The sequence below is a fragment of the Salmo salar genome, chromosome ssa09, assembly GCF_905237065.1.
Source record: "Salmo salar chromosome ssa09, Ssal_v3.1, whole genome shotgun sequence".
Taxonomy (NCBI): domain Eukaryota; kingdom Metazoa; phylum Chordata; class Actinopteri; order Salmoniformes; family Salmonidae; genus Salmo; species Salmo salar.
The window spans coordinates 139262172-139276918 of record NC_059450.1 but is presented as its reverse complement, the minus strand read 5'-3'; the positions used below and the strand labels follow the sequence as shown (position 1 = coordinate 139276918).

At 44.0% G+C, this 14747-nt stretch overlaps 1 protein-coding gene across 1 annotated transcript in view; it reads left to right on the top strand.

The window, feature by feature from the left end:
* Window positions 1-14747, top strand: part of LOC106613052 (solute carrier family 12 member 9) — a 54361-nt gene that overhangs the window by 17144 nt on the left and 22470 nt on the right. The window contains exons 7-9 of the mRNA XM_045724701.1: window positions 6689-6846; window positions 7507-7589; window positions 8664-8788. Coding sequence (XP_045580657.1) covers window positions 6689-6846; window positions 7507-7589; window positions 8664-8788 — 366 coding nt within the window. The remainder of the gene's footprint in view (window positions 1-6688; window positions 6847-7506; window positions 7590-8663; window positions 8789-14747) is intronic.

Sequence of the window (14747 nt, the reverse complement as noted above, 5' to 3'; positions counted from 1 at the left end):
AAAATTAAGCACTAACCTTTGACGATCTTCATCAGATGACACTCCTAGGACTCAATGTTAGACAATACATGTATGTTTTGTTCGAAAAAGTTCATATTTATATCCAAAAACAGCATTTTACATTGGCGCGTGATGTTCAGAAAATATTTTGCCTCCAATACTGCTGGTGAATCAGCACAACAATTTACAAAAATACACATCATAAACGTTGATAAAATATTAAACTGTTATTCAAAGAATTATAGATGACCATCTCCTTTATGCAACCGCTGTGACAGATTTCAAAAAAGCTTCACGGGAAAAGCACACTTTGCAGTAATCTGAATATGGCGCTCAAACATACACCAGGCAATACAGATACCTGCCATTTTGGAGTCATCTAAAATCATAAATAGCATTACAAATATTCACTTACCTTTGATCTTCATTAGAAGGCACTTCCAGGAATCCCAGGTCCACAATAAATGTTGTTTTGTTCGATAAAGTCCATTTATGTCCAAATACCTCCTTGTTCTTTGCTACTCCAAATGTAGGAAGCGCGCCCAAAATTTCACGACAAAAAGTTAATAAAGTTATATTTAAGTTCGTTGAAACATGTCAAACGTTGTATAGCATCAATCTTTAGGGCCTTTTTAACATAAAACTTTAATATTCCAACCCGGACGATTCCAATGTTTTGAAAAACGTTTTGGAACACAGCTACCTCATCACGTGAACGCGCGCCACAAAACTCATGTAATTTTCTGAGTCACCAACTTCCCAGCCTTCTTGTTCGCTCTCTGTTCACTGCAAAAGCCTGAAACTAGGTTCTAAAGACTGTTGACATCTAGTGGAAGCCTTAGGAAGTGCAAAATGAACCCTAAGTCACTGTGTTAGATAGGCAATGACTTGAAAAGACTACAAGAACCAGATTTCCCACTTCCTGGTTGGATTTTTCTCAGGTTTTTGCCTGCCATATGAGGTCTGTGAGTATAACAGAAATCATTCAAACAGTTTTAGAAACGTCAGAGTGTTTTCTATCCAAATCTACTAATACTATGCATATTCCAGTTCCTGGGCCCGAGTAGTAGGCCGTTTAATTTGGGTACGTTTTTCATCCGGCCGTGAAAATACTGCCCCCTACCCAAGAGAGGTTAAGCATGATATGTGCTACTATCTGGAATACTGTGTGCATGTAAACGTGTTCAGTGATGGATGATGTAGTAGTTGAGACACCGGATCATGATATCCTAGGTGGTTGATTTCTACACCATCTAGATCATGAGGGAAGTGGCATTCAGGACTCATAGGCACATGTACATAGGCACATGTACGAGTCCATTTCGATCCATACTTCAGCATATGAACAAAAGGATAGTAAGAATGCTTTTATTTCTCCAGTAGGTTCAGTCAGGTTGTTATCTAGCTGTGTCCTTATCTGCTGTGGTTTAGTGTTGCTTTATTTATGTTGGACAAGGCCTGGCATGCAGTGGAGTGTGCCTTTATTGGTCTTAGACTGAATGGAGGAAATGTACAGGGTTTATGAATGATACTACCTCCAAGGTCCTTTTATAGTACTTGATGGTGTCTCAAAACCATATCTAAACCTTTTACTGAACTGTCTTAGTGTGTTTTCATATGTGCAGTAACTACTGACTGCTCCTCCAGTTGTACATAGAGTACAGTAACGCGTTGAAGAGGATAATGGGAACTTGACCAGGGGTAAAGCCACCATTTCATCATGCCTGTTACTGGAAACATAAACTTTTTATTTCTGGCCAGGGAATTCCACATTGATTATAACCTCAATCACCAGAAGGGCTGTATAACATCCTTGACTAGAGGTAAACTTCATAAATGCCGATTACATTACGAAACAATTACACCCTTGTCACAAGGAAGGTCACAGATTATGTCTATCAACAATATGCCATGTTTTTTTGTTGTTGAAAGTAACATGTGGCTGTCAGTTGTAGGACCCAAAAAAGGTCCCAAAGTTTTTCCTATTCAAGTCACTTTTCAGGAAAAACCCATGTCGCTAGTGCATCTGTCACCAAACTAAAAACTTTTCACTTTTATCATATTTATGATATTAACTTTTAAAGTGAACCTGTCACCACCATCCCGGGTTCATGTCATTAAGAGACAGATTAAATAGATTACTGAGATTAAATAGGAAGAATGTGTATTAAAGCCATCAGTCAACGTCACATCAACGAGACATTGCTAAATGCCAAACACCCCCATCGTCACCACGGAGACTCCAAACATTGCCATAGCAACAACACATCGTTGACGGGAAAGCAGTTGAAGGCCGATCACGGTCTGGGTCAGTGATTCTCACTGAGGAGGAACAACTAGAAGCTTTTTGAGTTAGACGTTATTCCCCTTTTGTTAGTCAGAAATGGAGTAACATGGTAGCAGTATCCTGAAATATCCAACAGGTGGCGGTCACACCATCTCACAATATGAGGAGCTCACTTTGTGTTTGACTCTAACATGATGTCGAGAGGTTTCTTAGGCTGCATTTACCCAGGCAGCCCAATTCTGATCATTTCCTGCTATTTGATATTTTTACCAATCACATCAATCTTTTCGCATCAGATTTTTTTCATATCTGATTGGTCTAAAGACCAATTAGTTGGAAAAAGATCAGAATTGAGCTGCCTGTGCCTTACTGATACAGAAACGGTATAACCTTTTGAATAAGGCCAAAATGAATTGCTCTCCTCTTCAGCTAGTTATTCTACATTCTTGGTAAAGGCATTGTGTTCACTTAACATGAATGTCAGGGAGGTTAAGAATGGGTATTCAGATCTCCAATAGTGTTTCCTTTTGGGAGAACGATACCTGATGCATACCTAAATAGGTTACAGGTGTGTGTATGTTCTAGATGGGTCTGAGAAGGTGTATGGGAGCCCAATGTAAAATATGATGGAGAAGGAAGGTCGAATGTCCAGAGATGAGAAGTCTGTTAACCCTTTCTGACAGGGTAGCTAGTGGTGACAGATAGCCCACAGCCAAGTCCTGCCCAATCCCCCAATATACACTCAGCTTAGCGTGTGTCTGCATCTTGGTTAGGGACCCGAATGATCTGCGTGTCTTACTGTCATTCTCTTTCTCTGGGTAAGTGAAGAGAGAGGGTGTGTGTGTGTTTATTTCCTGAATGAGTGACCTTTGGCGTGTATTTGTGTATGACTAACTGCAAAGTGGTTGTGTGTATCTCTATCTCCTCTATGGATGAGTGGCATTGTAGTGTGTGTGTGTGTGTGTGGTGAATGTGTGTGTCTCTGGTTGAGTGACTTGTGTGCATGTGCACCTGTGTTTATTGTGCATCAGTGACCTGTTGGCTAATCCCATCCTGCTATTGAAGCTTATGTATTTATTACTGACTGAATAATTAAATTCATTTATTCATTTTGTTCTGCCATCTCCTTCATGCAGCCTGTTTGTGGAAGCTGTGCTGTCCCACAAGGTTCTGCTATCTCCAACATGCAGCCTGGTGTGTGTGGGGAAGCTGTGCAGTCCCACAGGGCTCTGCTATCTCCAACATGCAGCCTGGTGTGTGTGTGGAAGCTGTGCAGTCCCACAGGGCTCTGATATCTCCAACATGCAGCCTGGTGTGTGTGTGGAAGCTGTGCAGTCCCACAGGGCTCTGCTATCTCCAACATGCAGCCTGGTGTGTGTGTGTGTGTGGGGAAGCTGTGCAGTCCCACAGGGCTCTGCTATCTCCAACATGCAGCCTGGTGTGTGTGGGGAAGCTGTGCAGTCCCACAAGGCTCTGCTATCTCCAACATGCAGCCTGGTGTGTGTGTGTGTGGGGAAGCTGTGCAGTCCCACAGGGCTCTGCTATCTCCAACATGCAGCCTGGTGTGTGTGGGGAAGCTGTGCAGTCCCACAAGGCTCTGCTATCTCCAACATGCAGCCTGGTGTGTGTGGGGAAGCTGTGCAGTCCCACAAGGCTCTGCTATCTCCAACATGCAGCCTGGTGTGTGTGGGGAAGCTGTGCAGTCCCACAAGGCTCTGCTATCTCCAACATGCAGCCTGGTGTGTGTGGGGAAGCTGTGCAGTCCCACAAGGCTCTGCTATCTCTTTGCTTTTTCTTCTGCTTTTTAGCCCCCCATATGGCTTTTATTAGTGTGTGTGAGAGAACGTTGTACCCCCACACACACACACACACTCACACACTCGCTGGCTCGTAGTACTAGTCTCTTGTCCAGACATTGAGGCAACAAGTCCAACATTCTCAGTCTGTCTGTTCTCCCTCTGTCTCATACCTCTGTTCCCTTGCAATCACCCCACTACAGAGTGCATGTCCTTAGCTCTCTTTCCATCCTCACTTTATTTGCTTGCTGTCTCTCCAACACAGATATATCTCTCTCTTGTTCCCCCTGTCTGTCTGTCTGTCTGTCTTTCCATGGCAGTAGCGTGGTGAAAGCGGTCTTGTCCACTGGTAGACTGTACAACGCTCCAAATCTCCAAGTACTTCACCCTCCTACCCTTACTACAACTGGTCCTGTCACTGCCATCACACAGGTAGAGAGCTGGAGAAGGTCCTCTGTAATCCCGTGGACCCCAGGAAGAGTAGCTGCTGCATGAGCAACAGCTACTGGAGACCCTCAACAATAAACCACATCAACATAGTATCAGGAATGAGAATGTAGCCAAACAATATAGAATAGGAGAGGGGTGAAGTAGAGACAGAATGAGAGAGGGTAGCAGAGAGGGAGAGGAGCTCTGCAGGCCTTGTTAGATATTGATCCAGTTTTATACTCCTCAGCCACAGCCTAGCCCCCAGGGAGCACTTAACCATCACACATTGTCTCTCTGTCTGTCTCTCTCTGTCTGTTTCTCTCTGTCTGTCTCTCTCTGTCTGTATGGCCTATCTGCCTCCCTCCCCTCTGTGTTGGTTCTGAAGCGTATTTAAAAAAAAAAAATGAAACAAATGGCAAAAGAACATGAATGTATGCATAAACAAATAAGAGTATGATTGAGGGGATCAACAAACGAGGGAAAGAACAGATGAGGTGTGGAATGAGAATGAGCGTCCAATCTCTCCAGGCTCTTTCACTCATTTAACTGCATTCCCCTCTTAAAAAACCTATTTTCTTCTGTCAGGTGCTTTACTTCGTTCTGTTCTTTATTTCCATGGCAAAGCTCATTCCAGCTTCATGATCCGATCAATAATCTGCATTATGGGATGGAGGGGACACCAGGACGGACACACACACACTCAAAAACAACCGTATACACACATGCTTCTACAAATGCATAGCCTACACAGACATGTTCATAAAAATGACCATATGAAAGTACCCAACTGTGCATGAACACACACAAATGCACATATTCTCTCCTCTGCTCTCTCTGCATGGCTGTCACCTCTATATGATGGCTTTGTTTTGGAGTGCAGGTTTGAAAATGTCAAGCCCGTTCAGATTTATACTGCACCTGCCACACGTCACAGGAATTAATAACTAGGGAATAGCACTGACCAGCTCCATTACACACACACACACACACACACACACACACACACACACACACACAGAAAACAGAGTCACTTTCAATGGTCCAACCACCACACGAGCATACACTCAAATGAGTGTTATTTTTTTGCTATTCTGTGTGTGTGTGTGTTGCTTGTGGAAAGGACCATTCGAAGTGAATCACTATTAAGCATATGTCAGAGAGCCTGATTAAAGCAATGGCTCATAAACATTTTACTGTGGCACCCGACTCATAACACAGACCAACAATCGCACACACACATCAAGTAACACACACAAACCAATCATTGGCATTTCCTAATTTTCAGGGGAGATATTAATTTATCGTGTGTGGCTCTATCTGGGTTTGTGTGAAAAAATGGTGTTCAAATGTGTTGCTGGACGGAACAATATTTAATAGGGCCATGATGATAAGTATTTAAACCAGACGACCTGAAAGAACGTGACGCGAGTCTTAATTACAGTGGAGAGCGAGGGAGAATGGACACAGTAGTGGGCAGTGAGGGAGAGGGGCAGCGAGAGAATGGACACTGGGGTGGGCAGCGAGGGAGAGGGGCAGCGAGAGAATGGACACTGGGGTGGGCAGCGAGAGAATGGACACTGGGGTGGGCAGCGAGGGAATGGACACTGGGGTGGGCAGAGGGAGAAGGGGAGCGAGAGAATGGACACTGGGGTGGGCAGAGGGAGAAGGGGATCGAGAGAATGGACACTGGGGTGGGCAGAGGGAGAAGGGGAGCGAGAGAATGGACACTGGGGTGGGCAGCGAGGGAGAGATTGAAAGTGAGAGGGGTAGAAAGAACTGGTGAAATGGAGGGGGTGGGAGAAACGGTATGTTGAGAAGGAGGAAATAGTGGTTGAGGGAGATATGGTGAGTGAAGAGCGGTGGGGAGAGGAGCAGACTTGCTTTACTAATTTTCATTTCTGCAGCTCCGTTGTGTGGGAAAGGGGTGGAGTGAGGCAGGGCACAATCAGAGAGGGGTGTCCATTTTCACTCTCTGATTTCTCTCTCCATCTCTTATTCAAGTATTAAGATAACACACGGCAAATAAAGTAGAAACATCTGTCTTTCTTTCACCCGCTGTCTCACCCCTTTCCTCTTGCAGCTATTCATGTAGATGTTTGTTTGCGTGTTACCATTCACTCTTCATAGGTAACAAGTGTTTAATTTGAATGTGTATATAATCTGATTTCTCTCTCAGTATTCTCCTCCAGAGGGACTACAGTTTCCTGCGGGACATTAATGTGTGGAACCCGTTGGTGACCGTTGGTGTGTACTCCTCCACCATGTCTGCTGCCATGAGTAACCTGATAGGGGCGTCTCGCATCCTCTACGCCCTGGCACGGGATGACCTGTTTGGTGGGTACACCCATGTCCTCTTCTCTTGTTCTCTCCCTCATTATTTTTCTTTATAGCTTCTTCTGTCTCCCCTCTCACTGGCGTTGTGTGTGGATAGGGGAGATGAATAGCGATATTAAGCAGGGTTCCCCTGTAGTGGGCAGCTGGAGCAGGGGAGATGACTCAAAACCATACTGAACCAAACTGACAATGACTCAGCTCTGGATTGCTAGCAATGCTTTTCAGGGGTTAAAAAGAGATTTTAGTTTCTGTTTTTTTTGTCTCTGCCTAGTTGACTGTTTGATTAAAGCTGTCTAACTTCAAATTAATTTCTTATCATGTGTGTGTCATTCATACCTGCTGCATGCGGCATCACCTTGTCACTGTCCTACACCCACTGCCTAATATAGTGTAACACACATATACACACCTCATCTCACCCAGTTTAAAACTATCTGCTTTGTCTTCCCTCTTTTACCTTTCCTTCCTTCCTCTCTCCTATCCTCTCCTTTTATTTCCTCCCTTTCTCCATCCCCTGTTCTTGGCTGCATTGATTTGAGTTGAAAGTCTCCTAATTTAATTAATTTCATGTATTAACTGTGAAATGTGGTCCTTAACTTTAATCCCCTCCGTTTTGCTCCTTCACGACCTCCCTCTTGCTCTCACATATGCTCTCTGCAGGCACAGTGTTGTCTCCAGCTAAGAAGACATCTCGCAATGGGAACCCCTGGGTGTCTGTCCTCCTCTCCTGGTTCCTAGTACAGGTAAGACAATGGGAACCCCTGGGTGTCTGTCCTCCTCTCCTGGTTCCTAGTACAGGTAAGACAATGGGAACCCCTGGGTGTCTGTCCTCCTCTCCTGGTTCCTAGTACAGGTAAGACAATGGGAACCCCTGGGTGTCTGTCCTCCTCTCCTGGTTCCTAGTACAGGTAAGACAATGGGAACCCCTGGGTGTCTGTCCTCCTCTCCTGGTTCCTAGTACAGGTGAGACACACAGAGGATAGATTAGGTCTAATTTCACATGCTCAATAATCTGATCAGGTCAGATGAAGGAAAGAGATGGAGAGAGTAGAGGAGAAAGGTAGATGGAGAAGAGAAGTCATTTGAGGTTACTGAGAAATGGCCAAGAGGGAGGGAGACCAGGGGTGAGAGAGGAGGCAAGAGATGGGAGGGTAAAGATGCAAAGAGGAGAGAGCTCGTTAATGACTGGCTAGTCAGATACTCTTCAAGAAGTGAGAAAGGCTAAATGGCTCGTCTTTCTCTTCCTCTCTCATCCCTCGCTCCGTTTCTCCGCTGGAGTGGGGGAGTAATTAGAGGAAATCGTTAGCCTGTATCAGAGCTCATTGACTCACTAGTCCTGGCCCTCTTTCTATCCCTCGCACGCTCTCTCTTTCGCTCTCAGCCATTTCAATGATTCACTGATGACACGAATGATAATCTAATCTCACTCCATGTTAAACAATCTCAGACGAAAGGGAGCGAGGGGTGAGTAGAAAAAAGCTGGGGAAATGTTGCAGTATCATGTACACGCTACATGAACTGAGCATACAGCATGAAGACGAATGACCTAATCTCTCACACACACAGATGATTGTGTGGTGCACTGGCAGGCCCAGAATTTGCCCATGCTGGCCTGTGGCTGAGGGCTCAGTTAATAGCTAATTAATGCTGTTGTAAAAGATCCTCTCAGGGCTCAACTAGGGAGACTGACTTAGCATTGTAGAGGTCAGAGGAGAAACTATTCCTTCCCTCCGTCCTCTCTCTCTCTCTTTCTCTCTCCCGTCAATGAAATGGGTTCATTAATCACAATTTTACTCTTCTCTTTTCTCTATCTATAGTTGGTGTTGTTCACAGGGAAGTTGAACACCATCGCCAGCATTGTAACCATCTTCTTCCTGCTGGTCTATGCAGCTGTGGACCTGGCCTGTCTGGCTCTGGAGTGGGCCTCAGCTCCTAACTTCAGGTACTAAGTCAAACTGTATTTATCACATGCGCCAAATAAAACTGGTGTAGACTTTACAGTGAAATGCTTGCTTAAGAACATTTCCCAACGATGCAGAGTTAAAAAAGAATAATACAAACTGAAATAGTAATTAACATGAGGAATAACATAAAGTACAGTAGAATGGTGCTATGTACAGGTACCAGATCAGGGGTACGAGGTATTTTGAGGTAGATATGTACATGAAGGCAGGGTAAAGTGACTAGGCATCAGGATAGATATTATTATTGTTATTATTAAGAGTAAAATAAAGAACAGAGTAGCAGCAGCAAGTGTGTGGGGGGGGGGTTGTTGGTGGCACCTTAATTGGGGAGGACGGGCTCATGGTAATGACTGGAGCAGGATGAGTTGAATGGTATCAAATACAGCACACATGGGTTTCCAGGTGATTGGTGCCATTCCAGCCATTATTATGAGCCGTTCTCCCCTCAGCAGGCTCCTGTGCCATATGCAGTGTTTGAGTCTGTGAGGGATTTGTGTGGGAGTGACAGCGTTTTGTGTGTGTGGACAGTGCGCTCAGAAAGTATTCGGGCCACTTGACTTTTTCCACATTTTGTTACTTTACAGCCTTATTCTAAAATTGATTAAATAGTTTTTTTTCTTCATCAATCTATACACACTACCCTGTAATGACGAAGCAAAAACAGGTTTTTAGATATTTTTGCAAATGTATTAAAAATGTAAAACTGATATCACATTTACATAAGTATTCAGGCCCTTTGCTATGAGACTTGAAATTGAGCTCAGGTGTATCCTGTTTCCATTGATCATCCTTGAGATGTTTCTACAACTTCATTGGAGTGCACCTGTGGTAAATTCAATTGATTGGATAAGATTTGGAAATGCACACACCCGTCTATATAAGGTCCCACAGTTGACAGTGCCAAGCCATGAGGTTGAAGGAATTTTCCATAGAGCTCCAAGACAGGATGGTGTCAAGGCACAGATCTGGGGAAGGGTACCAAAAGATTTCTGCAGCATTGAAGGTCCCCAAGAATACAGTGGCCTCCATCATTCTTAAATGGAAGAAGTTTAGAACCACCAATACTCTAAGAAGAGCTGGCGGAGGTGACCAACAACCTGATGGTCACTCTGATAGAGCTCTAGAGTTCCTCTGTGGAGATGAGAGAACCTTCCAGAAGGACAACCATCTCTGCAGCACTCCACCAATCAGGCCTTTATGGTAGAGTGGCCAGACAAAAGCCATTCCTCAGTAAAAAGCACGACAGCCTGCTTGGTTTGCCAAAAGGCACCTAAAGGACTCTGACCATGAGAAACAAGATTCTCTGGTCTGATGAAACCAAGATTGAACTCTTTGGCCTGAATGCCAGGCATCACGTCTGGAGGAAACCTGGCACCATCCCTACAGTGAAGCGTGGTGGCAGTATGGATGTTTTTCAAATGCAGGGACTGGGAGACTAGTCAGGAACGAGGGAAAGATGAACGGAGCAAAGTAGAGATCCTTGATGAAAACCTGCTCCAGAGCGCTCAGGACCTCAGACTGGGGCGAAGGTTCACCTTCTAACAGGACAACAACCCTATGCACACAGCGTTGAGGAATTGCACTTACACTATCTTATGAACTTCTTAGTTAGTGCCCAGCTTTTCGTCAACATAGTCCTTTTTTAAGTTTGTTTTACATCCATTCAAATTCTAATAGTTCCTTGCAGTATTTTAAAAAGTCTTTCCAACACTCCCCCTCGATGATCAGCGTCGCTGATAAATAGGCTATGGACATGCTGCGTGTATTTGTTTCTATTTTAATAATGGTCAATTTCATCTTCATGCTATATCACAGCTGTCCGCTTCATACTTTCCTTGTCAATTCACTATCTTATAGCCTGCTTTTGGAAAGGTAGGCAAAGGTTTTTTTTAATGTTTTTCTGGAAAGGAGAAATATTTGCTTGTGTCTGTATGCTGGTGGCTTTGATTGACGGGTGCTTTACTGGTGTGCACGTGTGAGTCGGCTGATTATCTCTATAGGCCTATACGGTATGTCTCTTCAGAAAGTTTCCTAAAGTAGTCTGTCTGAACTCATCTATTTTAATACGAATCAAACACTCCTGTCATGATTTCACCTTGTAAAAGGCCCATTTTCAGTAGCTTACGCTACATTAGGTCTCATCACGGCATGCTCTGTCTATCTGATGGTTGGATGGTGTGGAGAGTTAGTGTTCCACAGTGTGCACCAGCTGGGTGTTGTGGCCACGTGCTAATTAAGACATAAACTGGACAGCGCTCCCAGCTGCACATCTGAGAAGGACTGAAGAATAGTGTGTGTGTGTTGAATACGGTGAATCCTCAAATGTTGATGTAATCACAATTAATCACATTTTAATTGAAGTTGCGGTATAGACTTGCAATATCCACAGCGCGCGCACACACCAAGACCCACCTCCTTTCACTCAAGCAGGCAGCACAGTTCAGTTAGTCTTAGAGCGAAGAGTACCTAGATAATCATGTCGTGCAGCTCTGTGTGCTGTTAATGATGTGTGATTGGGTTGGTGTGTGGACACATCTGTGTATCACAACACAATTTTCAGAAAGGGGAAACTATCTCTAGAAGTTCCTACCTCCCTGTACTTCTCTGTCCATATCTGTGCTTGTCCATGTGTCAAGGGTATATAAAGTTAGAAAAGTTTTGTGTGTGTATGTTACCCAAACTTTTCCCTCTCTCCGTATCGCCCTCCTTATTGGTCGACAAATTCAGCTGGGGGCTGATAAGGCACGTGGTTGGCTAGCTGCTGTGGTGCACTTCCTTAATTATATTAGCATGTTGCTGTTGTCGCAGGGCGGGTTCTGGGTGTTGTTGTTGTTGATTGTGTTCCCTGCACCTCTTTCCAGGCGAAAATCATTTAAAGCCATTTAGCGCTGCTCTCCCCTGAGAACTGCTCTGTAATTAGCATAACTAATTTAGCAGAAATATTTCCTTTCCCCTAAATTTGGCACACGGTTGTTTAGCTGATGGGAAGGGGAGGGGACTGCTGAATTATGATGTAGCGGAAGAGCTCTGCTTGTTAAGTGTGTGTGTGTAGGGGTGTGAAAATATTTAATTTATTTTTTAACTGTCCCATTAATGTGTCCACTGTGTCCAACACACTCCTCTTCATCTTTCTGAATGTGTGTGTAAAGGGGTTGTTGCCTGCAGCTACTTCAGTGACTGGCTCCAGTTTTCCAGAGCACTCCTCTGGGGCAGTATGTTCACTACTGATGGGACTGACTACTGGCTTTAGAGGACTGGGCTGACTGGCTTAGACAGGCTAGGTTTTTGGGTAAGACTTGAAGCCCAGGCTCTGTTATTAACTACACATGCAGTGAGTCTGAGTGTATTCTGTCACTCTTAGCGTACGTTTTGTGAAGGTTACTCTAATTACAGTGAGAGACCCTTCTGAATGATATGACTGACGTAATGTCTGAATGAGCACTCACTGACGTACTTCTAGATCTGCCAACTTTGTGTGCACTTGGAACTAAGTGTGTGTTTGCAGAGCGGGGGTGTTTTTAAGGTGATGGTTGGCAGTAGCACAGTTATGTCCTCTCTAATCATGACGTGTCTTTTGGCTGGCCGCCGAGTCCCCTCTCTCTCTCCCTAAGTACTTGATGGTGGACAATTTTTTTGTTTTTGCTGATGTCAGCAAAGTGACATCAGTCATTGGGAAATGATTGGGTTGAGGGCAACGAGAGAGGTGGGAAGAAGGGGGAGACATGGGGAGTGCCAGCGATACACTGACACTAATGAGAGAGGGATTACAGAGAGCAAAAGAAAGGGAGGAGGAGAGGGAGCACAGGCAGGGTGAGCTTTTAACATAACACTCTCTCCATCAGGGAGGGAGAGAGAGGAGTGGATAGAGATAAGAGGGATTGTGAGAGGAGGGGGGGGTTAAGATTGAGAAGTAAGACATTGGGGGTGACAAATTATGTGAAATTGGCAATAACACAAATGGAAAGTGGGGAGAGAAAGTTTGAGCAAATAGGGGAAAAGAAGAGCCATTTCACTCTAGTGATGGAGAGAAGGGTAACGACTGCGCCAGTCTTCTCCATCTCTCTCCCCATCACGTTTTAGTGGGGGCTATGAAGCATTTAGTGCTCGGGTGTGTTCCACTCTGTTAATGAAGCTGTCTTTTAGCGTAGCCTAGCACTACCAGCTGGGCCCAGGCCTGTTCATTTGGATGGAAATGACAGTAGCTATCCTTAATAGCTGTTTATCTGCTGAAGATGTTATTGCAGGAGATTAGGGTCACTACGTGATCAATGACCCTACCTTTTCTGCACCTGCCCCCGTGGGGGAGCTTAGACGCATCACACACACACACACACACACACACGTACATCACACACACACGTACACCTCCCTTGGATTTCTTCTTATTTGATTGTATTACAAAGTGGGAATAAAAATGAATTTAATTGTATATTCTTTTGTCAACAATCTACAGCAAATACTCATGTCAAAGTGGAAGAAATATTCATTTTTCTTTTAAAGATGAATGAAAAATAAAACATTAATATAACTTGTTTACATAAGTGTTCACCCATGTCATTCATACGTGTTAGAAACACATTTGGCAGTGATTATAGCTGAGTCTTCTTGGATAAGTCTTGTAAGATATTTGCACACCTGTATTGTGCAATTTAAATATTTATTTTATTCAAACTTGATTTAACAATATTCTTATTTACAATAATGGCCTACTGGGGAACTGCCATGTTCAGGGCCAGAACGACAGATTTGTACCTTGTCAGCTCGGGGATTCGATCCAGCAAACTTTCGGTTACTGGCCCTATGCTCTAACCACTAGGCTACCTGCCGCCCCCGCTTACTTGCCCATTATTTTCTAAATTAGTGCTGGGATAATGGCTAGACAGACATTTTCAAGTCTTGCCATTGTCAAGCAGATTTAAGTCAACTTTCAAAACGGGAACATTCACTGTCTTCTTGGTAAGCAACGCCACTGTAGATTTGGCTTTGTGTTGTAAGGTTATTATCCTGATGAAAGGTCAATTCCTCTCCCAGTGTCTCGTGTAAAGCAGACTGAAGCAGGTTTTCCTCTAGAATTTTGCCTGTGCTTAGCTCCATCCCTCTCTTTTGCTGATGTCAAGCATACCCATACCATGATGCAGCCATCTCAATACTTGAAAATACTTTTGTTAATTAGTAAAAATGTGTAGAATTTTATATTCACTTTGACATTATGAAGTATTTTGTGTAAGTTGATTACAAAAAATTACATCTCTTTTAATCTCTTTCAATCCCACTTTAAGCAACAAAATGTTGAAAAAGTCAAAGGGGGTGTAGACTTTCTGTAAGCACTGTATACACACACTCTCTCTCACACACTAACTACCAAACACTCATTTACGTATACACACGCTTACACTCACTCAAACATGTATCCTATTCAATTACTAGAGGGGCTATGTCAAAAACCCTCTGGGATGAAAATGGCAGACATATTGGTCAGGGAGAAATCCAAACCAGTCTAATTGGAATGAATGGTGGTAGAGGCATAATCCTGATTTTACTTATGACGGAAAATACAAATAAGGCATGTGATGCTTTTGGTAATGTAGTGTATGTGGACGCCTGCTCGTCAAACATCTCGTTCCAAAATCATGGGATTTAAATGGAGTTGGTTCCTCATCTGCTGTTATAACAGCCTCCACTCTTCTAGAAGGGCTTTCCACTAGATGTTGGAGCATTGCTGCGTGGACTTGCTTCCGTTCAGCCACAAGCATTAGTGAGGTCGGGCACTGATGTTGGGCGTTTAGGCCTGGCTCACAGTCGGTGTTCCAATTCATCCCAAAGGTGTTTGATGGGGTTGAGGACAGGGCTCTGCAGGCCAGTCAAGTTCTTCCACACCGATCTCAACAAACAATTTCTGTATGGACATCGTTTTGTGCACGGGGGCATTGTCATACT